We start from the raw sequence: 26813 nt of genomic DNA on the forward strand, positions 1-26813 counted from the left end.
GGAACCCAGCCCACCTGTTGAGGTTGGGCGAGTGCTTCCCATGGCAGTCGGCAGGCACACTTTACCTCTTCCACCCTAGTGTGCTGTCGCAGCCCCGCAGGATGGCGTCGATCCTCCACAAACTCCTCATTGACACCCTCGTAGTCGTAACAGACGCCTCTCTAGCGTGAAGGCACAAAGATACTTTTAGCAATTATCCATCCTACATTCCAAGAAGGAGAGCAATTTTCTAGATATAGTTTTCTTTTCTAGCATATAAAATTTAGTATCATATATGAATCCAGGAAACATACACTGCAAACATATACGTTAGATAAAGGAAAGACCAAATTTCTCTTCTAGAGAGAAAACAAGGTATGATGCGGATTGACACAAGTATTGATCTGCCCGACCCAAAGGAAATTTTATATTCAATATACTGTCGAGACCAACTCCAGTTCTGGTTCGAACCACCAGATTGCAGAAACCATGGATGTGTAACTGCCCCTTAGCTGCTGAATAGATCGCACCGCCATAAACAATGTGCAATGGAGGATAGGGGTACCTCTTCTTAAGAGGAACAATATCTTCAAACTGAGCCTTTAGGCGTAACACAGCATGCATGCAGCAAGAAATGATATCATCAAGCCAAATGCCAGCCACGTCAATTCCTCTGAAAATTCATGTTGTAAATACAAACGTCCACCAAGTCTACATACACCCTATTGATCTGCTACAAGATTCACCACCAACCAGTGTCACACGAGCCTCACAGAGAAAACATTGGGAGATGCATTCTTGGCATGCGTCTTGCAACAGTTTGCTCCAAGAATCTTACAAAATCGATGGCAAGTTAACAGATGTTTCTCTACCAAGCACCTCTCAGCCTCAGGTTGTGGTGTGTATCTCTGGGTCGCTCACTCTGCTGGTATCTGCAGGAGTTCGCGGATACCTTCACATACCTGCATTTGAACAATAGGAGAGGGTAGCATATAAGCAGATAATGCTATAGACCTTACATCATGTACTACATGAACGAAACACCTAATTTATTGTACTTACCATCTTGATCTGTGCTTTTATGCCTGCGATAAGGTGTGTGTACTCATCTATTTGACTGTAAACATGAAAAACTTCACATCATGAATATGTGAGTTAATGTCAAACCACAAAAATAGAAGTTACAACAGCATGCATATGAATGTCGCCGAGGGGCCCGACATCAATAATGACCATCTCTGTAGTACACGCAAGAACAGTACGCACAGCTGCAAAGCAAGCATGCCAGCATACGTAACCGGATGGACATAATCGACATACAGATATTTCTATAGCAATAGGCATAAACCAATTAAAGAGCGAGACATCTATGGCATGCTACTGCCATGAACAAACAAATACAACGAGATCTAAAACCATCGTCATTGGACCGAAAACTTTCACAAAAATATGTTATAAATGACTACAGAAGGTGTTGGAAACGGATTAAAAATGAAACTGGATGACATGGCAGCAAGGTGGTGGACACATGACATCCATTTGTGAAACCACCAGAGGGTGAAAACTTAACTTTTTCCATAGTTCAAGGTTTGCATTTCAAACAGTTTTAGAGTTCAAGGTCGAAAAATGAACTTTCACCTTCAGGGTTGAGAAGTGCGCTATTTTTCTATGTTATGACCCACACACATGGCTAATTATAAGGTCTGGATGTGGATACCAACTACATATGATGCTACCGCTACAGGTTATCTTCATGTTCTGAAGATGCCTATGGAATTGAATAATAGATGCAGATCAGAAGCACACAAGAATCAGCTTTGACTATGTACATTGCCCCTTATTGCTTATGTCAAATAAGCTAGTTCTATTCAGCATTTGATGCCTGAGTGAGCATCAAGCTCCAACAAGTAAAAATACCTTGAATAAGTGTACAAAAACTATCTAGAGATGAAAGAGTCCACAATGCTCAAGAATATCACCTTTGCTCAAAAGAAAAAAAACCAATCACTTCAGCTAAACCAGCATGCTCTACCAAGTGTAATAAGTTAATGACCCGGCAAAAGTAAGTTAATATTACTATGTACGCAAACTGTGACAAACAGGGCATAAAGCACCAGAACGTCCCTAAATCATCAACCTCTCTTTAGCATAATTACCTTCTCAAAAAATAATTCTTCATGCCTTATAAATATTGCTGTGAAGCAGGATCTGAAATTCAATGTTCAAAATGAGTTACCTGGCCAACCTTGCTTCTCTTACAGAAATAAACTGCAGAGCTTCTTGCCATGTAAATTCCACATGAAAACCAAGACCAATGTCCACAAAAATGTGTCTCGTGTCTGGCCTGTAGGAATAATCACAGAATAAGGGCAACAATTAATCTCAACAGTTCAAGAAAATTTACTGGATGCATGAAAGCGTAGGTTTCAAACAGGTAATTAATAATACCCTAGAGTTATTCCAACCTTTTAATGTTAACCTAACAGCTTGTTCAAGAAGGCCAATTAAGGAAGGAGTTGAAATGATGAAGCATGCCAAAGCAAGTTTCACATTTGCTCGCTATGCTGTCTAATGACCAATGACCTTCTTTCTACTTTATGTAGTGCACACTAATCTAAACAGTTCCTTTCTAGAGATTACAGAGAATGTGAGTCCAGAATGAGTTTTTTTACACAAGAATTTTGTCTAATTGACAAATGTCAAATCAAACCCTGTAACCCACTACTATGTTGCAAATATGTCTACTCTGGATCGAGGAGTGAAACAGCAAAGGCAAGAACTTCAGAATTTGAGGCAGTGTAGGGTGAAGGGATGCTTACACTTCTGCCTGCATGTACACCTCAGAGCCAATATTGACCATGGATCTCATGCTGGTTACACCATTCTTTTCCAAATTTTCGATATTTCGCTTCAAATCCAAGCTGCAACCAATCAACAAAAACATAAACCATCAGAATGAACAATATTGCCAGATATATGAACCATTGGAAGCAAGAGACCTACATAGTTCAGTACAATTGCAGCAGAAAGGAATACGATGAGAGCTTACAAGGTCTTTTGCTGCTGGAACAAGTTATCGCGCTGGGCAATGGCATTCACAAGATCAGGCTTGAGCCGTCGGTCAACGAAATCCTCAAACTTCTTTACCTTCTCCTGTCGCAGACGCGCCTCCAACGCGTCCATCAACATGTCCCAGCCGGTTTCCTTTGGGATTCGTGTCCACAGCCAACCTTAGCATACCAACAGCAAGTAATAAATATCACAATTCCACAACTCATAAAACATGGCCAAAAGATAAGGCTCTGGTTGGATGTTTTTATTGAGCCCTTTGGAGTTGAATTGACTGCAGTACCAAATCAACCAAGAAACTGAAATAGACCGGCGATTCCATTTTCGTTTTTAGTTTTGTTTGGATGTACTGCATGTATTGGTAGTTGGAATCTTAGGAGAGCACCGAATCCTAATTGTTGTTTGTATTGATGGCACGGTATTGAATTGCAAACTTGCTCCTGTCTCATCCTCATCCCTCCTCCTCACAGGCTTGGCCTCCCCGTCCCAGCAGACAGCCGACAGCCGTGTCGTCTCCCTTGATCTCCTCCATGTGCAGCACCAGCCCGGCTTCGCAGCGACAGCTAGGGAGTGGGGTGGTCATCCCGGGCGCAGTCCAACATGACCGGCAGGGCGGCGTCCAATCCCCTGACTGCTTCCCGCTTCGGCGGAGTTGCGCCTGGCTCGGATGGAGCCAGCCAGAGAGATTGAGGGGAAGGGAGAGAGGGAGGAAGGGATGAGGATGGCCGGAGATGGAAGGGACGGGGAGGAGGATTGCCGGAGGGCTCACCTGCACCGCCGCCTTGGAGTCCCTGCACCGCCCAGTGGCGGACGCAGGAAAGAATTGGAGGGGGGCACACCTCAAAATTTTTTTTTGCGCACCCCCAAAATGTGAAAAACCTTTGCATAATGAAGTAATGAACAATATACAAGACAAATTCATTGCATTGGAGTTCAACACATATATCCAGTCCATGCATATATCAAATGTGCACGATTACAATACAAATAGTTTAAAACATTACAAGGATCTTTGATGCTTGTTTCTGAAAAATTAGCACAGTCTGGTTATTTCTCTTCATTTCTACACAATTGAAACATTCAAACATTACTACTTTAGCAATTTTATGTGTTCTTCATCATATAAGACTTAACATACATATGTACAGAGAGCAGTTTATATGAAAATAGCTGAAATGCACTAGCAGTTCATTCATACTACTGTGCGTCTGTGCTGAACAGAGTTAGAGATCAATATGTGCTGAATAGGTCATTAGCGGAATAGGACTCAATGTTCGGTCTTGGTCAATGACTCAATGGTCAGTGCTGCGGCCGGCGGCCGGCGGCCGGCGGTCATCGCGGGCACGGTGCGGCGGCAGTGAGGGCAAACCTGCAGGGTGTAGAGGGCGGGGGGCGGACGGGACGCAGGCACGCAGCTCGGGCGGGCGAGCGCCGGACTGGGCAGAGACAACGCCACAGCGGGCGGGGCGCCGGGGCCGACGAGCAACGGCGGCGGCGGGGATGGGGTGGCAGACGGTGGGCGGCGCCGGGGCCGGGGCGGCGGGTGGCGGCTGCGTGCGGAATCGATGGCGTCGGGGCGTGGTCGAGTGCGAATTCTGTGCGTCGGGGCGTGGATGGAATCGGGCCTTTCTTTCTGTGCTGTATAGGTTTGGGCCGGCAGAATTCTGGGTGGGCCATGGCCCCCCCGGCCCCCCCACTGCGTCCGCCCATGGCACCGCCGCCCGCCCCCGTCGCTATAGCGCCTCGGCGCCTGGCGATTTGCACAAAAATAACCCAAAAATGAAAGAAAAGCACGGACCGACCGTGCCAAGACACTATTTCACCCATCTAACCCTTTGTGTGGCGCCCCTCCCATGGGCACCACACATGGCAGTGTGGCGCCCGTGCCTGCGGCGCCACTCTCCCAGCCGACGTGGCGCTCTCGACGCCGAGGCTGGTGCGCCGATCCGACGTGGCGGCATGTGTGGCGCCCTCCCGGGGCGCCACACTACTCTATATATAAAATTTCTGTCTAGAGATAACAGAATGCTGTGCTAGCTCAATTGGATGAAGCCTTTGCTTCCCAATCTCGGGTCATGAGTTCAAATCTCTGCATCACTCGAATTTATTTTTATTTTTAAAAATTATGCTAGACATTGTAGTATGTTTACAACATGAAATCTAGCTTCGTACTGTTTTGTAGAGTTTTTTTATTTTCTCTTGCTTGCAAACTGAATAAAATACTCTACAAAACAGCCAACACCACGGTGATCAAGAGGTACAGGCATGCAGAAGAGATTTAGTTTATGCAAGCATAAGCAAGGCGACAAACCTCGCTTACATATCGGCAACAATAAATAACTAAATATCCGTAGCATATAGTGTTCTGGAAATCTATCTCCAATCCATTGTTAGTAGCACCTTGTCTAAATTAACCATGGTGGGTGAAATCTGCTTGTTAGTTGACATATAACATGCCCACCCCTTTGAATCTTATGAAATTATTATTGAATAATTGGATCAGACAGTGACTAGTTATTTTTTTATCGCACGTCTGTCGAATGAGGTTTTGATCACTCTTTAGTCCCAACCGAACAGTGGCATGGTAGAAATGTATATTTTCTGTGCTAGCTCAATTGGATGAAGCCTTTGCTTCCCAATCTCAGGTCATGAGTTCAAATCTCTGCATCACCTGAATTTATTTTTATTTTTAAAAATTATGCTAGACATTGTAGTATGTTTACAACATGAAATCTAGCTTCGTACTGTTTTGTAGAGTTTTTTTTATTTTCTCTTGCTTGCAAACTGAATAAAATACTCTACAAAACAGCCAGCACCACGGTGATCAAGAGGTACAGGCATGCAGAAGAGATTTAGTTTATGCAAGCATAAGCAAGCTGACAAACCTCGCTTACATATCAGCAACAATAAATAACTAAATATCTGTAGCATATAGTGTTCTGGAAATCTATCTCCAATCCATTGTTAGTAGCACCTTGTCTAAATTAACCATGGTGGGTGAAATCTGCTTGTTAGTTGACATATAACATGCCCACCCCTTTGAATCTTATGAAATTATTATTGAATAATTGGATCAGACAGTGACTAGTTATTTTTTTATCGCACGTCCGTCGAATGAGGTTTTGATCACTCTTTAGTCCCAACCGAACAGTGGCATGGTAGAAATGTATATTTTCTTAGCCAAGCACTCAGTTGTGATTTCATGTTGAGCAGGCCTAGAAACCACCACTTACTCCCATATGAAGTCACCAACTTTATGTTCGATCAACATGTTATGAGTATGGTCCTCCAAATTGTTTTTATCATGATTTTCATGCACACTTGGTACTATGTAGAAAATATAGTATCCATATTTTGATGAGTTTACTTGCTCTTGCAGGCTATAAATTCATCTAGTCCTTAGTTCCTTCGAAGACTTGATGCACGGAGCTTGAGGAGTCCGTCCGGAGTTCGCGTTAATGAGAGCAAATTGTGCAGCTAGTACCGAATGCTGAGGTCACAAAGTGGTCAGTAAGTGTAGATAGTTTCACTTATAGTTGCGATCTTCCGGGGATGGAGTTCCCGCTAGATCTATTGAGCAGCCTAGCAGGTCCGTCTGTTGAGCCTTCTTCCGTGTGAGGCATGGCGCAACTTAGGTGCTTGATCTGACCTGCAAGCCGTGTGTCTTCTATGAAGACGGTGAGTGCAGCCATGTCCGCCCCTGATCATCAATCGCTAATGGGCATCGTGCAAAGATATTGTCATGTCGGATATGGTGAGTAGGACGCTGACGGGCAAGCCGACTCTACTCTCAACGGAAAATGGATCCGCAATCTCCGGGTGAACAAAATGGTATGGATTTGTGGTGTGATTACTACACCTTGTCTTGCTATGCTTATTTCGAAGAACAGAAAATTGGAAATTCAGGAAGCAAGCATTGATGTATTTACTATTCAGTCGTCAGTACATACGCATGGAGCTTAGGACAGTCCATGTGGAAAATAATCTATGCACATCTGAGTAATCACAGAGATTAAATTAGAGTAGTTTAATATATTTGGGTGATGCAATGGTCATGTGGATTCAGTTAATAGTGGTGAAAAATTGTGGAATTAAATTTTTTGGGGCTACATAATCTGCACGATGCCCTGCTGTTTGCCATGGTCCAATTATGGTGCTGATTTTGTTCACCCTCAAAGAGATTACATAGACGATACAGAATTGACTAGTGACACTCTGTGGTACCCATCTAGTTGACATCGTAACTCAATGGTTGTTGGACTGAAAAGTGCGATTGCATTTGTCCGTTCGGCATGGACTTAAAAGAAACGGGTTCAGAGCATTGCGAGGCAGGGACTAACTTCCATTTCATTTCAGATGCAGAATTTGTCATTTTTCTAGTTCGGGATTGCATGTTTTCTATATAAAAAAAAACTCTACAAAACAGTACGAAGCTAGATTTCATGTTTTAAACATACTACAATGTCTAGCATAATTTTTAAAAATAAAAATAAATTCAGGTGATGCAGAGATTTGAACTCATGACCTAAGATTGGGAAGCAAAGGCTTCATCCAATTGAGCTAGCACAACATTCCGTTATCTCTAGACAGAAATTTTATATATAGAGTAGTGTGGCGCCCACGGGAGGGGCGCCACACATGCTTGCCACGTCGGATCGGCGCACCGGCTCGGCGTCGAGGGCGCCACGTCGGCCGGGAGAGTGGCGCCGCGAGCACGGGCGCCACACTGCCATGTGTGGCGCCTATGGGAGGGGCGCCACACAAAATGGTTAGATGGGTGAAATAGTTTGCCCGGAGGGTCAGTCTGTGTTTTTCTTTCACTTTTGGGTTATTTTTGTGCAAATCGCCTCGGCGCCTCGCCTCTCCTCTCCACCTCACGTGCGTCCGTGCGTACCACCACGACGACGCCCGCTGTTGCCGGCCTACACCAGCTCGACGCCGCCGACGGCCGGAGCCCCAAAATCCTAACCCTAGGGCGCCTTTTTTTCGTGGAATTAGCAGAGAGGGACACGGAGATGGGAGTACCTAGCGTCGCGACGGGGGAGCTTGCCCTTTTTCGTGGATTTCCGCCAGTGGCCGGAGCCACCTGAAGACTCCCGCCGCCGCCAAGTTCCAGTCCTCAAGGGAGCGAGATGCGAGACAGAACGAATAGGACGAGCGGATTCTCAGCTCACTAGGCCAAATCGTGGCCCAACGCCGCTATGGCATCCAAAAACCGAGCGGTGGCAGTGTCCGGGACGATAAACGATTCAAACGCAGGACTAAGGTGTAGGATTTGGTTTTTATGGGAAAATTTTCTATACATGTTGTTTGACTCATAGGAACATATCTTATAGGAAAAAATCCTATAGGAATCTTGTAGTGTAAGAGCATCTCCAGCCGCGTCTTCCGAACCGCGCCGGATTGAGCGTTTGGGGGACGTGTTTTGTTCGCGCCGCCTTTGGGGGACGTCGCTCCCCAGCCGCGTCCCCCAAACGCCGCCCCAAAACATTTAAATTACTTTTTTTTAAACACAGAATCATTTATCAAATATAGCATATGAATAAAAATATTTGCGATGATTGTTTTCAAATTAAATTACAACAACAACAACCAACCCTTTCAGTCCCAAACAAGTTGGGGTAGGCTAGAGTTGAAACCCATAAGATCTCGAAGCCAAGTCATGGTTCCGGAACGTGGATAGCTAACTTCCACGCACCCCTGTCCATGGCGAAATCTTTGTCGATATTCCAAACCTTCAGGTCTCTCTTAACGAACTCCTCCCATGTCAAGTTTGGTCTACCACGACCCCTCTTAACATTCTCAGCACGATTTAGCCGTCCGCTATGCACTGGCGCTTCCGGAGGCCTCCGTTGGATATGTCCAAACCATCTGAGACGATGTTGGACCAGCTTCTCTTCAATCGGCACTACCCCAACTCTCTCTCTCGTATATCGTCATTCCGTACCCGATCCTTTCTTGTGTGGCCACATATCCATCTCAACATGCGCATCTCTGCTACACTTAACTGTTGGATATGTCGTCTCTTCGTTGGCCAACACTCCGCGCCATACAACATCGCAGGTCGGATAGCTGTCATATAAAACCTGCCTTTTAGCTTTTGTGGCACTCTCTTGTCACGGAGTACGCCAGAAGCTTGGCGCCACTTCATCCAACCAGTCTTGATTCGGTGGCCCACATCTTCATCGATATCGCCATCCTTCTGCAACATGGACCCCAAATATCGAAAAGTGGCTCTCTCCGGTACCACCTGCCCACCAAGGCTAACCTCTCCCTCCTCGTGCATAGTAGAACTGAAACTGCACCTCATGTATTCAGTTTTAGTTCTACTAAGCCTAAAACCTTTCGATTCTAGAGTTCGCCTCCACAACTCTAACTTTCTACTAACCCCCGTTCGGCTATCATCGACTAGCACCACATCATCCGCAAAGAGCATACACCATGGGATATCTCCTTGTATATCCCTTGTGACCTCATCCATCACCAAATCAAAAAGATAAGGGCTCAAAGCTGACCCTTGGTGTAGCCCTATTCTAATTTGAAAGTCATCAGTGTCGCCATCACTTGTTCGAACACTTGTCACAACATTATCATACATATCCTTGATGAGGGTAATGTACTTTATTGGGACTTTGTGTTTCTCCAAGGCTCACCACATGACATTCCGAGGTATCTTATCATAGGCCTTCTCCAAATCAATGAACACCATATGAAGGTCCTTCTTTTGCTCCCTGTATCTCTCCATCAGCTGTCGAACCAAGAAGATGGCTTCCAAGGTAGACCTCCCAGGCATGAAACCAAATTGGTTTTTGGTCACACTTGTCAACCTTCTTAAGTGGTGCTCAATGACTCTCTCCCATAGCTTCATAGTATGGCTCATCAGCTTGATTCCACGGTAATTAGTACAACTTTGAACACCCCCTTGTTCTTGAAGATTGGTACTAAAATACTCCGCCTACATTCTTCGGGCATCTTGTTTGACCGAAAAATAAGGTTGAAAAGCTTAGTTAGCCATACTATCGCTACGTCTCCAAGTCCTCTCCACGCCTCGATGGGGATACCATCGGGACCCATCGCCTTGCCTCCTTTCATCCTCCTTAACGCCTCCTTAACTTCAGACTCCTGGATACGTCGCACAAAGCACATGCTGGTATCATCAAAGGAGTCGTCTAGCTCAATGGTAGAGCTCTCAACCTCTCCATTGTAAAGGTTGTCAAAGTACTCCCGCCATCTACGCTTGATCGCCTCATCCTTCACAAGAAGCCGATCCTCTCCGTCCTTGATGCATTTGACTTCGTTGACATCCCTCGTCTTCCTCTCCCTAAACTTGGCCATCTTATAGATGTCCCTTTCGCGTTCCTTCGTGTTTAAACGTTGGTAGAGGTCCTCATACGCCCGACCCCTTGCTTCACTCACCGCCCGCTTTGCAGCCTTCTTCGCCACCTTGTACTTCTCCATGTTAGCTGCACTCATGTCCAGATATAGGCATCTGAAACAGTCCTTCTTCTCCCTAATAACCTTTTGGACCTCATCGTTCCACCACCAGGTATCCTTAGCTTCCCTTCTACTCCCCTTAGTCACCCCAAACTCCTCTACGGCGACCTTTCGCAAGCGGGTCGCCATACTCGTCCACATCATGTTTGCATCGCCTCCTTCCTCCCAAGGGCCCTCCTTAATAACCCTCTCCCCGAAAGCCTCGGGATGCCTCACCCTTGAGCTTCCACCACTTTGTTCTAGCGACTTTGGCGCGCTTACCCCGCCGGACACGGATCCTAAAGAGAAAGTCAGCAACCACCGGCTTATGTTGAGGGACCACACTCTCTCCAGGTATCACCTTACAATCGATGCAGGCGCGTCTGTCTTCTCTTCTAGAGAGGACAAAATCAATCTGGCTAGAGTGTAGGCCACTACTGAACGTCACTAGATGGGATTCTCTCTTCCTAAAAAGGGTGTTAGCTACGATCATGTCATAGGCTAGAGCGAAGCTCAGGACGTCTTCTCCTTCTTGGTTCCTGATGCCATAGCCAAAGCCCCCATGCACCCTTTCAAAACCTGTGTTAGATGTACCCACATGGCCATTGAGCTCTCCTCCTATGAAGAGCTTCTCACCAATAGGTACCCTCCTAACCAAGTCCTCTAGGCCTTCCCAGAACTCCCTCTTGGTGCTCTCATTGTGGCCTACTTGTGGGGCATACGCGCTGATAACATTGAGGACTAGGTCCCCAACGACCAGCTTGACAAGGATCATCCGGTCCCCTTGCCTCTTGATGTCCACAACTCCATCCCTGAGGCTCTTATTGACCAAGATGCCTACTCCATTTTTGTTTGAAGTTGTCCCCGTGTACCACAACTTGAAACCGGTATCCTCCACCTCCTTCGCCTTCTGTCCCTTCCATTTGGTCTCTTGGACACATAGGACATCAACACGCCTCCTCACCGCCGTATCAACTAACTCCCGTAACTTACCCGTCAGGGACCCTACGTTCCAGCTACCTAAGCGTATCCTCCTAGGCTCGGCTAACTTCCTTACCCTCCGCACTCGCCGAGTCAAATGCGGAGACCCTTGCTCATTTTTCACTACACCGGGGCGTCGGTGCAGTGCGCCACTAAGGATGCGGAGACCCGACCCTTGCTCACTTATCACCGTATCCAGATCAAGATACGGCACGCCACCAAGGGGGTGACGGCCCGACCCTTGCCCATTTGACACCACACCCGGGTTCCGATGCTCAAATTAAATTACAACAAACAATAAAACAAGTAAACAAATATAATAAATAGGGGTAGATGCTACATCAAGGTGCCACGGTATTTCCTTTGATCCTCCACAAATGCTCAACGAGATCAGCTTGAAATTGCTCATGCACATTGTTGTCACGGATCTCTGCGTGCATGGCGAGAAAATCAGCAAAATCTGCAGGCAACTCATGATCAACCTCCGCAAGAGGGCCTTCACACTCATAGGGACCAACATGTGACCTAGCATGATTCTTGTGGTCATCCTCGATGATCATGTTGTGCATGATCACACAAGCCTGCATCACCTCCCACATTTGGTCGTGAGACCAGCTTAGAGCAGGGTACCGGACAATGGCAAATTGTGCTTGAAGCACACCAAATGCCCTCTCGACATCCTTCATGCAAGCCTCCTGTCGCGTAGCAAAGTGAGAATTCTTCAGACCTGATGGATTCGAGATTGTTTTGACAAAAGTGACCCATTTTGGATATATACCATCGGCTAGATAATAGCCTTTGGTATATTCGTGGCCATTGATCTCATAGTTGCATGGTGGAGCATGCCCTTCCACTAGTCTGTGATGGCGTGTATTTCACACGTTCGTTGGGCAACCCCAAGAGGAAGGTATGATGCGCACAGCAGCAAGTTTTCCCTCAGAAAGAAACCAAGGTTTATCGAACCAGGAGGAGCCAAGAAGCACGTTGAAGGTTGATGGCGGCGGGATGTAGTGCGGCGCAACACCGGAGATTCCGGCGCCAACGTGGAACCCGCACAACACAACCAAAATACTTTGCCCCAACGAAACGGTGAGGTTGTCAATCTCACCGGCTTGTCTGTAACAAAGGATTAACCGTATTGTGTAGAAGATGATTGTTTGCAGAGAAAACGAGTAAAAACAAGTATTGCAGCAGATTTGTATTTCAAGTATTAAAGAATGGACCGGGGTCCACAGTTCACTAGAGGTGTCTCTCCCATAAGATAAAAGCATGTTGGGTGAACAAATTACAGTCGGGCAATTGACAAATAGAGAGGGCATAACAATGCACATACATGACATGATAAGTATAGTGAGATTTAATTGGGCATTACGACAAAGTACATAGACCGCCATCCAACCGCATCTATGCCTAAAAAGTCGACCTTCGAGGTTATCCTCCGAACCCCTCCAGTATTAAGTTGCAAAGCAACGGACAATTGCATTAAGTATGGTGCGTAATGTAATCAACAACTACATCCCTCGGACATAGCGCCAATGTTTTATCCCTAGTGGCAACAAGACAACACAACCTTAGAACTTTCCGTCACTCGTCCCAGTGTCAATGCAGGCATGAACCCACTATCGAGCATAAGTACTCCCTCTTGGAGTTAAAAGTAAAAACTTGGCCAGAGCCTCTACTAGAAACGGAGAGCATGCAAGATCATAAACAACACATGTATAATAACTTGATAATTAACATGACATAGTATTCTCTATCCATCGGATCCCGACAAACACAACATATAGAATTACAGATAGATGATCTTGATCATGTTAGGCAGCTCACAAGATCCGACAATGATAGCACAATGGGGAGAAGACAACCATCTAGCTACCGCTATGGACCCATAGTCCGGGGGTAGACTACTCACTCATCACTCCGGAGGCGACCATGGCGGTGTAGAGTCCTCCGGGAGATGATTCCCCTCTCCGGCAGGGTGCCGGAGGCGATCTCCTGGATCCCCCGAGATGGGATCGGCGGCGACGGCGTCTCGGTAAGGTTTTCCGTATCGTGGCTCTCGGTGCCGGGGGTTTCGTCACGGAGGCTATTTGTAGGCGGAAGGGTAGGTCAAGAGGCGGCACGGGGGCCCCACACCACAGGGCCGCGCGGCCAAGGGGGCCGCGCCGCCCTATAGTGTGGCCCCTCCGTGGCCCCTCTTCGTCTCTCCTTCGGACTTCCGGAAGCTTCGTGAGAAAATAGGCCCCCGGGCTTTTATTTCGTCCAATTCCGAGAATATTTCGTTACTAGGATTTACGAAACCAAAAACAGCAGAAAACAGCAAGCGGCACTTCGGCATCTTGTTAATAGGTTAGTTCCGGAAAATGCACAAATATGACATAAAGTGTGCATAAAACATGTAGGTATCATCAATAATATGGCATAGAACATAAGAAATTATCGATACGTCGGAGACGTATCAAGCATCCCCAAGCTTAGTTCCGCTCGTCCCGAGCAGGTAAAACGATAACAAAGATAATTTCTGAAGTGATATGCCATCATAACCTTGATCATACTATTTGTAAACATATGTAGTGGATGCAGCGATCAAAACAATGGTGATGACATGAGTAAACAAGTGAATCATAAAGCAAAGACTTTTCATGAATAGTACTTCAAGACAAGTATTAATAAGTCTTGCATAAGAGTTAACTCATAAAGCAATAAATCAAAGTAAAGGTATTGAAGCAACACAAAGGAAGATTAAGTTTCAGCGGTTGCTTTCAACTTGTAACATGTATATCTCATGGATAATAGTCAACATAGAGTAATATAACAAGTACAATATGCAAGTATGTAAGAATCAATGCACGGTTCACACAAGTGTTTGCTTCTTGAGGTGGAGAGAAATAGGTGAACTGACTCAACATAAAAGTAAAGAGAATGGTCCTTCAAGGAGGAAAGCATCGATTGCTATATTTGTGCTAGAGCTTTTATTTTGAAAACATGAAACAATTTTGTCAACGGTAGTAATAAAGCATATGAGTTATGTACATTATATCTTACAAGTTGCAAGTCTCATGCATAGTATACTAATAGTGCCCGCACCTTGTCCTAATTAACTTGGACTACCGGATCTTTGCAATGCACATGTTTTGACCAAGTGTCACAATGGGGTACCTCCATGCCGCCTGTACAAAGGTCTAAGGAGAAAGCTCGCATTTTGGATTTCTCGCTTTTGATTATTCTCAACTTAGACATCCATACCGGGACAACATGGACAACGGATAATGGACTCCTCTTTTATGCATAAGCATGTGGCAACAATTTTTATTCTCATATGAGATTGAGGATATGTGTCCAAACTGAAACTTCCACCATGAATCATGGCTTTAGTTAGCGGCCCAAAGTTCTTCTCTAACAATATGCATGCTCCAACCATGAAGGTGGTAGATCTCTCTTGCTTCGGACAAGACGGACATGCATAGCAACTCACATGATATCCAACAAGAAATAGTTGATGGCGTCCCCGAAACATGGTTACCGCTCAACAAGCAACTTAATAAGAGATAAAGTGCATAAGTACATATTCAATACTACAATAGTTTTTAAGCTATTTGTCCCATGAGCTATATATTGCAAAGGTGAATGATGGAATTTTAAAGGTAGCACTCAAGCAATTTACTTTGGAATGGCGGGTAAATACCATGTAGTAGGTAGGTATGGTGGACACAAATGGCATAGTGGTTGGCTCAAGTATTTTGGATGCATGAGAAGTATTCCCTCTCGATACAAGGTTTAGGCTAGCAAGGTTATTTGAAACAAACACAAGGATGAACGGTACAACAAAACTCACATAAAAGACATATGGTAAACATTATAAGACTCCATACCGTCTTCCTTGTTGTTCAAAACTCAATACTAGATGTTATCTAGACTCTAGAGAAACCAAATATGCAAACCAAATTAGCAAGCTCTAAGTATTTCTTCATTAATGGGTGCAAAGTATATGATGCAAGAGCTTAAACATGAGCACAACAATTGCCAAGTATCAAATTATCCAAGACATTTTAGAGTTACTACATGTAGCATTTTCCAATTCCAACCGTATAACAATTTGACGAAGGAGAAACTTCGCCATGAATACTATGAGTAGAACCTAAGGACATATTTGTCCATATGCAACAGCGGAGCATGTCTCTCTCCCATAAAGTGAATGCTAGGATCCATTTTATTCAAACAAGACAAAAAAAAACAAAAACAAACCGACGCTCCAAGCAAAGTGCATAAGATGTGGCCGAATAAAAATATAGTTTCAGGGGAGGAACCTGATAATGTTGTTGATGAAGAAGGGGATGCCTTGGGCATCCCCAAGCTTAGACGCTTGAGTCTTCTTAATATATGCAGGGGTGAACCACCGGGGCATCCCCAAGCTTAGAGCTTTCACTCTCCTTGATCATATTGCATCATACTCCTCTCTTGATCCTTGAAAACTTCCTCCACACCAAACTCGAAACAACTCATTAGAGGGTTAGTGCATAATAAAAATTCACATGTTCAGAGGTGACACAATCATTCTTAACACTTCTGGACATTGCATAAAGCTACTGGACATTAATGGATCAAAGAAAATCATCCAACATAGCAAAAGAGGCAATGCGAAATAAAAGGCAGAATCTGTCAAAACAGAACAGTCCGTAAAGATGGATTTTATTAGGCCACCAGACTTGCTCAAACGAAAATGCTCAAATTGAATGAAAGTTGCGTACATATCTGAGGATCACTCACGTAAATTGGCATAATTTTCTGAGTTACCTACGAGAGAATTAGACCCAGATTCGTGACAGCAAAGAAATCTGTTTCTGCGCAGTAATCCAAATCTAGTACTTACTTTACTATCAAAGACTTTACTTGGCACAACAAAACTCAAAACTAAGATAAGGAGAGGTTGCTACAGTAGTAAACAACTTCCAAGACTCAAATATAAAACAAAAATACTGTAGTAAAAACGTGGGTTATCTCCCAAGAAGTTCTTTCTTTATAGCCATTAAGATGGGCTCAGCAGTTTTAATGATGCACTCGCAAGAAATAGTATTTGAAGCAAAAGAGAGCATCAAGAGGCAAATTCAAAACACATTTAAGTCTAAAATGCTTCCTATGCATAGGAATCTTGTAAATAAACAAGTTCATGAAGAGCAAAGTAACAAGCATAGGAAGATAAAACAAGTGTAGCTTCAAAAATTTCAGCACATAGAGAGGTGTTTTAGTAACATGAAAATTTCTACAACCATATTTTCCTCTCTCATAATAATTTTCAGTAGCATCATGAGCAAACTCAACAATGTAACTATCACATAAAGCATTCTTATCATGAGTCTCATGCATAAAATTATTACTCTCCACGTAAGCATAATCAATTTTATTAGTTGTAGTGGGAGCAAATTCAACAAAGTGGCTATCATCATATATAGGAGGCATATTGTAATCATAAAAGAAAATTTTCTCCTCAATGCTTGGGGGACTAAAAAGATCATGCTCATCGAGCCAGCCTCCCCAAGCTTAGAATTTTCCATAGCATTAGCAACAATGGTGTTCAAAGCATCCATAGTAATAACATTCCCATTAGCATGCATATAAAGTTCCATGGGTTTTTTAATTCTCTCTTCAAACACATCATGTCCTAATTCAAGATAAAGTTCATAAAGATCTCTCATATTTTTGTTGTTTTCCATTATGCTTAACTAGTGAAATAAAAACATGCATGATATTAAGTAAAGTAAAACAAGTAACTAATTTTTTTGTGTTTTTGATATAGCAAACAAGATAGCAAATAAAGTAAAACTAGCAACTAATTTTTTTGTATTTTGATTCAGTGCAGCAAACAAAGTAGTAAATAAAATAAAGCAAGACAAAAACAAAGTAAAGAGATTGGGAAGTGGAGACTCCCCTTGCAGCGTCTCTTGATCTCCCCGGCAACGGCGCCAGAAAATATGCTTGATGGCGTGTATTTCACACGTTCGTTGGGCAACCCCAAGAGGAAGGTATGATGCGCACAGCAGCAAGTTTTCCCTCAGAAAGAAACCAAGGTTTATCGAACCAGGAGGAGCCAAGAAGCACGTTGAAGGTTGATGGCGGCGGGATGTAGTGCGGCGCAACACCGGAGATTCCGGCGCCAACGTGGAACCTGCACAACACAACCAAAATACTTTGCCCCAACGAAACGAGTGAGGTTGTCAATCTCACCGGCTTGCTGTAACAAAGGATTAACCGTATTGTGTGGAAGATGATTGTTTGCGAGAGAAAACAGTAAAAACAAGTATTGCAGCAGATTTGTATTTCAGTATTAAAGAATGGACCGGGGTCCACAGTTCACTAGAGGTGTCTCTCCCATAAGATAAAAGCATGTTGGGTGAACAAATTACAGTCGGGCAATTGACAAATAGAGAGGGCATAACAATGCACATACATGACATGATAAGTATAGTGAGATTTAATTGGGCATTACGACAAAGTACATAGACCGCCATCCAACCGCATCTATGCCTAAAAAGTCCACCTTCAGGTTATCATCCGAACCCCTCCAGTATTAAGTTGCAAAGCAACGGACAATTGCATTAAGTATGGTGCGTAATGTAATCAACAACTACATCCTCGGACATAGCGCCAATGTTTTATCCCTAGTGGCAACAAGACAACACAACCTTAGAACTTTTCGTCACTCGTCCCGTGTGTCAATGCAGGCATGAACCCACTATCGAGCATAAGTACTCCCTCTTGGAGTTAAAAGTAAAAACTTGGCCGAGCCTCTACTAGAAACGGAGAGCATGCAAGATCATAAACAACACATGTATAATAACTTGATAATTAACATGACATAGTATTCTCTATCCATCGGATCCCGACAAACACAACATATAGAATTACGGATAGATGATCTTGATCATGTTAGGCAGCTCACAAGATCCGACAATGATAGCACAATGGGGAGAAGACAACCATCTAGCTACTCGCTATGGACCCATAGTCCAGGGGTAGACTACTCACTCATCACTCCGGAGGCGACCATGGCGGTGTAGAGTCCTCCGGGAGATGATTCCCCTCTCCGGCAGGGTGCCGGAGGCGATCTCCTGGATCCCCCGAGATGGGATCGGCGGCGACGGCGTCTCAGTAAGGTTTTCCGTATCGTGGCTCTCGGTGCGGGGGTTTCGTCACGGAGGCTATTTGTAGGCGGAAGGGTAGGTCAAGAGGCGGCACGGGGGCCCCACACCACGGGGCCGCGCGGCCAAGGGGGGCCGCGCCGCCCTATAGTGTGGCCCCTCCGTGGCCCCTCTTCGTCTCTCCTTCGGACTTCCGGAAGCTTCGTGAGAAAATAGGCCCCCGGGCTTTTATTTCGTCCAATTCCGAGAATATTTCGTTACTAGGATTTCGAAACCAAAAACAGCGAGAAAACAAAGAAGCGGCACTTCGGCATCTTGTTAATAGGTTAGTTCCGGAAAATGCACAAATATGACATAAAGTGTGCATAAAACATGTAGGTATCATCAATAATATGGCATAGAACATAAGAAATTATCGATACGTCGGAGACGTATCGGTCCGTTGAACACCGGAGACTCGCCGCAACACGTTGATGTCATTGTGTGATCCCGCCATGCCAAAGAAAGAATGCCAAATCCACAGGTCATAATCTGCCACAGCCTTCAAGCACCACACTGCAATATCCATGACGGCCTTTGTATATACCTTGCCAAGCAAACGGGCAGTTCTTCCATGCCCAGTGCATGCAATCGATGCTTCCAAGCATTCCAGGAAATCCTCTGGCAGCATTTTGTGTCATGATCCTTGCAGTCTCTTCCTCAGTTGGCCCTCTCAAATAGTATTTGCCAAACTTTCCCACCACAGCTCGGCAAAACTTGTACATGCACTCAATGGCAGTAGACTCACTCATGCGAAGGTAGTTGTCCTGTGTATCGGCAGGTGCTCCGTATGCAAGCATCCTCATGGCGGCGGTGCACTTCTGAATCGATGAGAACCCGAGAATGCCTACAGCGTCGAGCTTGAGCTTGAAGTAGGGGTCGAACTCTCAAACGCCGTGGAGGATATTCATGAACAGCCCCTTGCTCATCCTGTACCGGCGCCGAAAATTGTCGGCATGTGTTGCATCGTCGACGAAGTAGTCGTTGTGCAGCATGGCATGCCCCTCCATCCTCTGTCGGGGCTTCGACTTCCTTCTTTCCGGCCTTGATCCTCCGCGGCGCGGCCTCTTCCTCTTCTCCGCCTCAGCGTCGAGCATGTCCTGGAGGGACGCGATGATCAGCAAATGCTCCCGCAGGTCATCGTCGAAGGCTTGCTCGTCCTCTAGCAGCAGGGCAACCATCTCATCGTCGATGTCCATGGCTAAAGCAAAATCAACGGTTAAAATTGCGCCGAGGCAGACGACGCAACAAACAGCGGCCAATCACGCCTACCTGGCAAGTCGTTGAGCACCTTCTGTGCGCGGAGGTGGGGCGGATTTGACGGCGCGTTCTGGGACGCGCTGGCGACGCGGCGGCGGGAGCCCCAGCCGCGACAACGGTTCCGACTCTCAGCAGAGATCAGACGCCCAACCGGCCGGAAAATCCAGCGGCGGCGATGGGGTGGGAGGCGGGAACGAAGGAGCGACGAGAAAAGAGGCGCGAACCAACGGTTTATGCAAATAGTCGCCGACATGTGGGAGCCCGCCTCGCTTTTCGGTGTGTCCGGCGTCCCCGGTGCGTCCCCTGTGGGACGGGGACGGGCTCGGGGCGCCGGACACCGTATCGGGCCGCGCCGGACAAAAATGGGCTTTGGGGGATGCGGCTGGAGATGCTCTAATTCCTATAGGAAAAAAGCATTAGCTCATACCTCATGGAAAAATTCCTTTGCTACAATCAAACAAACTTCATCTTCCTATATGATTCAATTAGACATGTCATTCCAATCCTATACCTTTCCTATTCCTATGTTTTTCCTACCGTTTAAATCAAAGGAGGCCTAAATCTGGATTATGGTTCGTGTGGCCATGGATCACGTGCGGGCACAACTTATTGATAATGGGTATTCAAGGTCAGGAAAAAAGTTCAATGCTAAAACGTGAAGATTCATAATTTTTTAAACATAGAACTGCATGATAGAAAGATTGATAAATTGAATCAATTGCTGCCTTAGCTAGAGAGAGAGAGAGAGGCCAGACTGCTCAAGCCTCAAGAGAATATTATGGGGGCTAATACTGCTGATTTTCGGCTAGAAGGATATCTAGATTTTCTAGGTTAAGTGGCTGAATACTACACGATTTTTCCTAGCCGAAATTAATGGGTATTCGTATGAATACCCATGAATAGCTTTGTGCCCGCCCATGCCGTGGATGGCACGCGGCGTTTTCGTGTGTCTGCCTGCTCACCTACCAGGCCCACCTGTCGGTGCCCGCGAGTCCTATTAAATGTGGACTGGAGAGGGGGACTGCCTCTATCCAGTTCCACTCCCTACTCCACTCCGCACGCACGAGTTTGAGCTCGAGTTTTCGCGCCACCATGGCACCGAAGCGCGAGCTTGAGACATCGCCAGAAGGTAATTTATAGGCGGAAGGGCGAGATCGGTGGGCGCCTGAGGGGCCCAAACAACCCCTAGGCGTGGCCAGGGGTCGCGCCTAGGCATGGTGTGGCTGCCTCGGTGCCTCCCTCCGTCTTTACTTTGGACTCCGTCTTCGTGTCGGGAAAAATATGAGGTTTTGGCTTTTGTTCGTCCAATTCCAAGAATATTTTCTGTACAACTTTTCTGAAATACAAAAACAGCAGAAAACATGAAATGACGTTGTGGCATCTTTTTAATAGGTTAGTTTCAGAAAATGCATAAAAATACCACAAAGTGTAAACAAAACATATAAAAATGATGGAAACAAGCACGGAGCATCAAAAATTATAGATACGTTTGCAACGTATCAGCATCCCCAAGCTTAAATCCTGCTCGTCCTCGAGTAGGTAAGTGATAACAAAATAATTTTTGAGGTGATATGCAGCCAACACAATCTTGATCAAGTTATTGTAAAAGTATTGTAACCTGAGATCAAAGTACTCTAAACATAGGCATGATAGATATAATTCTAACAATAGAACTTAGCAACTATGTTACAACATGAGAAGTAACTCAAACAAAAGATCATGAATAATAGTGCTCTGAAAGCAACTGTTTGTTTTTTAGCATAGAGAAAACATAGCAAAATGGTATTGAAAAAACATTTCCCGCCCTTTTGGGTTTTGAGTGCTTGATATCAACACATGTACAAGTTTATGTGTGTTGATGTAGACATGTACATGATTTGATATTGCACATAAGTCTGATGGATAGATATCTCAAAACTAGAGTTGTTGCTGTGTTTCTGCTCCTGGCGGAAGTTCCGACCTCAGCAGGTGGAAGTTCCGCACGGATACTCCTGCCAAAAGCTCAGCTGTGGACTTCACAAAAGAAGTTTTGGCGGAAGTAGGCCGGAAGTTCCGGCCAGCGGAACTTCCGCCCTACTTCCGGCCTTGTTCCGAAAACAGCGCATTCGCTTACAGTATGTTTCCAAGGGACTTTCTCACATTTTCAGAAGTAGGCCAGAACTTGGCCGGAAGTTCGCCCTAGTTCCACCAACGCCTGCTCCAGCATCTTTTCAAACGAAAAGGGATCCAACCGGAACTTCCGGCTCCTGCAGCCGGTACTTCCGGTGTGACACGAAAAAGTGCATAACGGTCATATCTGGAGCGTCTACTCATATAAATAGCTCTCTTCCCCATTGGAAGAAGCAGCTCATTCTTGCTCAAGTTCATCCACCATTAGAGCCACTTCAAGAAACACAAGAATCACGAGATCTCATCCTCCAACCACCCAAAGCTCTTGATCTTTGGAGAATCGAAGGAGAAGACACCGATCTACATCTTCACTGAAGCGATTTACATTTTCCCTCATATGCTTGAGGGCCCGTTTGCTAGTGTTCCTCTTTGGAAACCCTAGTTGTTTGTGGTTGATTTATTCTTGTTGTTGTATTGTTACGGATATTGGGAGCCTCCCATTCGGTTGTGGATGTGTGCCCCAAGAACCTTGTAAAGGCCCGATTTTCGGCTCGAGGAAGTCCCTTAGTGGAAGTGGGCTAGGCCTTTGTGGCGTTGCTCATAGGAGACCTGAGTGAGGCCTTTGTGGCGTTGGTATGGCCTTCGTGGCGACACATTCCTCCAAACGTAGACGTACTTCCCCTCAAAAGGAAGGAACTACGGGAATCAACTCTGTGTCTCTGCATGCTTCACTCTCGGTTACCTCTATCCTTATTAGCTCCCCTATATATTGTCTAACTATATATTGCTTAGTAGTTGATCTTGTCATATAGGTAAATTCACATAGTTGCTTATCTAGAGAAATTACCTTTGTGTCAAGCCTAAATTGAAAAGAACTAAAAATTGGTTAGCACCTATTCACCCCCTCTAGGTGCAGCATGAGGTCCTTTCAATTGGTATCAGAGCCTCAACTCTTATTTCGGGCTTAACCACCTAAGAGTATGCCGGATGATGATGTTACGGAAGGGGCCGCGAAGCCAGTCTCTATGGAAGATCTCAAGTTGATGGAAATATCTTTGAGGTCCTCCATGGAAGCTCAAATGGAAAGTATAAAAATAATGGTTTCCGGGCTTATAACGTCAGTTCCCCCCGTCATCCCCGTCATAGAGGAAAAGGACAAGGGTGCGTTAGAAGAGGGAGATGCTTCGGGCTTACCCTCCTCTAGCAAGCCCTTGGATGGTGATCACTTAGACAAAATTAAAACCCCCATTGCTTCTCCTAGGGCAACAAGTGTCTGAGTGAGCTACAATGTCATTCCTCCACCTTTCCGCTCTCCCGATATCCCGGTTCCCCATTGTAACATCCCAGGATTCGGGGTTACAAAAATAGAGGAAACTGATGTGTGGATTGCATTCATGCATAGAAAATCTGGGGAATTTTCGCGCTTTAAAGTAAAACATGTCACAGTAACCGAAGTTTCACTTGACCTTGAGTGAATTGAAGTATATCATCAAGTCAAGTGCTATAAACCTCAATGTGACCTTTGCTAAAACCTTGTTTTGGTAGAGATGATTTGATCTAAGGGGTTAGATCAAATGGAATTAAAACCAACACAATAACATATTAATCAAGGATAAACTGCTTGATCTTATAAAAGATCAGAATATGGTAATCCTTGCCATAACATATGAACATCTATTTAATTGGAAATCAAGTAGCAATAAAATGGAGAAACTATTCCTAACTTATCTTTTCCATGTCTTAAACTAATCCATGATCCTACCATGAACCTCATGGTATTCATTCTACTTCATTCTTGGAAACATGACAAGGAGGTCAACTCAAGAAGTATATATTCTTCTCTATTCCAAATTATTATGCATCAAACCTAGAGAAGTGAGAGTTCTATATTATTTATTAGATAAGCCATGATAAACCTTGAGCTAAACCTTGGATATACATCCATGTGCTCAAATCATCATCTTTAAGAATAACCCTAGGGTATTATTCAAGACATTCCCTAGAGAGAGAACCCATTTATGTTAAACATAGATATTGATTATCACATCATTCTCCATGGAGTCTAACCTTAGATTAGTATTAAAGTCCTTCCCAAATGAGAGAGACCATTCATACTAATCCTAGCTTTACCTATTTAAGAATAAATGACAACCTTTGAACTAAATAATTAGGGGATAAACCATTTCATCTTAGAGTGGTGATATAATCCATTATTAAATTGAATAAGAAAACATCCATGAGTTGGTGAAGTAAAGAGGAGACCAATCCAACCAAAATAGCCAAGTGGAGCCTTAGCCTAGACACTTAAGGAGATATTATAAGTATCTAATAAACCCTAACCTTGTCTATGTAGAATATTCAAGCTAAAGTATTACACTCAAGTTATTTGAGCAAGCACTTGATCTTGGGGGTAAGAGTGAAATCTTCTTAATTAAACCTTGGAAAGCCCATACCATGATCATCACCACTTGGTAATAATAATAAACCCTAGGAAGTGAGGTGAGAAGCTATTGAGAATGAGTGGATTATGCTTAATGTATGATCATGCTCTGGAGATATATAAGTACAAGTTAAACTTTAATATGATAAGCACATATCATCCATCACATAAAATGACATGGAAACTACTAGTAAACAACAGTAGATCATATTCAACATCCTTAGTAGAAATAACTAAATGAATGATAATAGAACCCTACCTAGCCAAGCACTTATGTCTACCCTACAACTATCTTGAAGATATTACCCTACTAATGGTGAGGAAGAGCAAACCCTAGCATATCCTGAACATATCTAGTAAATCCCATGTCCTTGAATACTTGGAAAACCCTAAGCCATAACCACATAGAATCTATGTTCATATTATAAATATAAAGTGAGTATCACATAGTGATCACAAGTAAAACCCTAAGGTCATGCCTTAAAATCATGTATATGTGAGATGATTAATTGATCAAGTTTAGAGCTTCATTTTACACTCAAATCCAAAGTGTTGGATAAATTACTCAACCTACCTTTCAAACCATGCATATCTAGGTGCATCCCAACTATTGTTTCCAAACAAATAAAAGCCTCATGAGAGGAGTAAGATCTACTCCAATCATTAAAATTTCAAGACCTTAGAGATATTGGGCTGATACGTCCATTTTGCATCACTATTTTATATCATAACTTGCTGTTATTCATTGATATATTTCATATTTAGAGGTGATACTTATGTTATTTCATCTATTTTTGCATGTTTCATGATTATTGGAGGATCGCGCACCGGAGTCAGGATTCTGCTGGAAAAAGCGCCGTCAGAATGCAATATTTCGGAAGATCAATAATTGACGGAAATTATATGAAAAATCCTATTTTATAGAAGACGAAGAGAGCCAAAAGGGGGAGCCGAGGAGGGCCGCCATGGGCCCCCCTCACAGGCCGGCGCGGGCCCTGCCCTGGCCGCGCCCCCTCTGGCCTCCTCTCCTTCGCGTACATCTTCGTCCCGAAAATCTAAGCTCCAGAGGATAGTCGCGAAGAGTCACAGCCGCCTCTGCGGGGCGGAAAACACCAGAGAGAAAAGAGCTCTCCGGCAGGCTGAAATCTGCCGGGGAAATTCCCTCTCGGAGGGGGAAATCGACGCCATCGTCACCGACATCGAGCTGGACATCATCTCCATCACCATCACCATCATCTCCATCATCATCACCGCCGTCTCCACCGCTGCACCTCGTCACCGCTGTAACAATTTGGGTTGGATCTTGATTGTTTGATAGGGGATACTCTCCCGGTATTGATTTCTACTTGTTATTGATGCTATTGAGTGAAACCATTGAACCAAGGTTTATGTTCAGATTGTTATTCATCATCATATCACCTCTGATCATGTTCCATATGATGTCTCGTGAGTAGTTCGTTTAGTTCTTGAGGACATGGGTGAAGTCTAAATGTTAGTAGTGAATTATGGTTGTGACGTGGGCATTACCCTTCGGGTAACCGACATTGCCCTATCCTGTATTGATTAATTGGAGGCCCATGAAGACACCTTGAGGCAAGATGGGCCACCTGGACGGCGCACCAGAGGAATCCTTGACGGGCAAGACAAGGAAGCGGCCGAACAAGGAAAGATTAGATCTGAAACTACTGTAAACCTAGTCGTGCTCGGTTAGACCTCTTGAGACCTGGCCTCCTACATAAAGGCCAGGAGAGGGGCTGCCGAGGGACAGAATCAATCGTAGCAACCTTAGCCGCCAGAAAACCTAGAGCTAGGTCACCGCAACACTTAGCCTCTCGACGAGATCTCAGCCGAACTATTCGGCACCCCATTGTAACCCATTATCATCATAATCAAGAACAGACAGGCAGGACGTAAGGGTTTTACCTCATCGAGGGCCCCGAACCTGGGTAAATCGCTCTCCCCGCTTGTCTGTGAACCGATGTCTCGTGTTAGCTTGCAGGATTCCGCTAACCCAAAGCCCCAAACGGAGGGCATTGCCGAGGAGTACCCTCGACAATTGGCACCGTCTGTGGGAAACCTTTCAGCACCAGGCAAGTCATCGGCAGCACCAGTCATGTCCGCAGCGTTCGTACTCGAGTCGCCAACACCAGCGGAACCAAGGGATCCAATCCGCTGCGGATCCTACGAATTCGTGCCGCACCGCGAAGCGCCTCACTTGATCCCTACAGGATCGACTGGCGATATGGATGCTACTTTCGGTGGTGTTCACTTCATCATCGATTCTGGAGGTTTCCTTCGCCTACCCAGGGCTGGCGTATCCGGTCTGA

General features: G+C 44.8%; 1 protein-coding gene and 1 pseudogene across 1 annotated transcript; both read right to left on the reverse strand.

The window, feature by feature from the left end:
* Positions 1–614: 614 nt before the first annotated feature.
* LOC124675546 (protein UXT homolog) lies at positions 615–8185 on the reverse strand. The gene is made up of 6 exons (XM_047211627.1): positions 8074–8185; positions 3029–3209; positions 2799–2900; positions 2216–2323; positions 1042–1096; positions 615–941 (listed from the first exon to the last, which is right to left on the reverse strand). The coding sequence occupies exons 2-6, from the start codon at positions 3166–3168 to the stop codon at positions 897–899; spliced, it is 450 nt and encodes a 149-aa protein (XP_047067583.1). The 5' UTR covers positions 3169–3209; positions 8074–8185; the 3' UTR covers positions 615–896.
* The window catches only part of LOC124672423, a 38492-nt pseudogene continuing 15994 nt past the window's right edge, over positions 4316–26813 (reverse strand).

Source organism: Lolium rigidum, chromosome 7 (assembly GCF_022539505.1).
Source record: "Lolium rigidum isolate FL_2022 chromosome 7, APGP_CSIRO_Lrig_0.1, whole genome shotgun sequence".
NCBI classification, from domain to species: Eukaryota; Viridiplantae; Streptophyta; class Magnoliopsida; order Poales; family Poaceae; genus Lolium; species Lolium rigidum.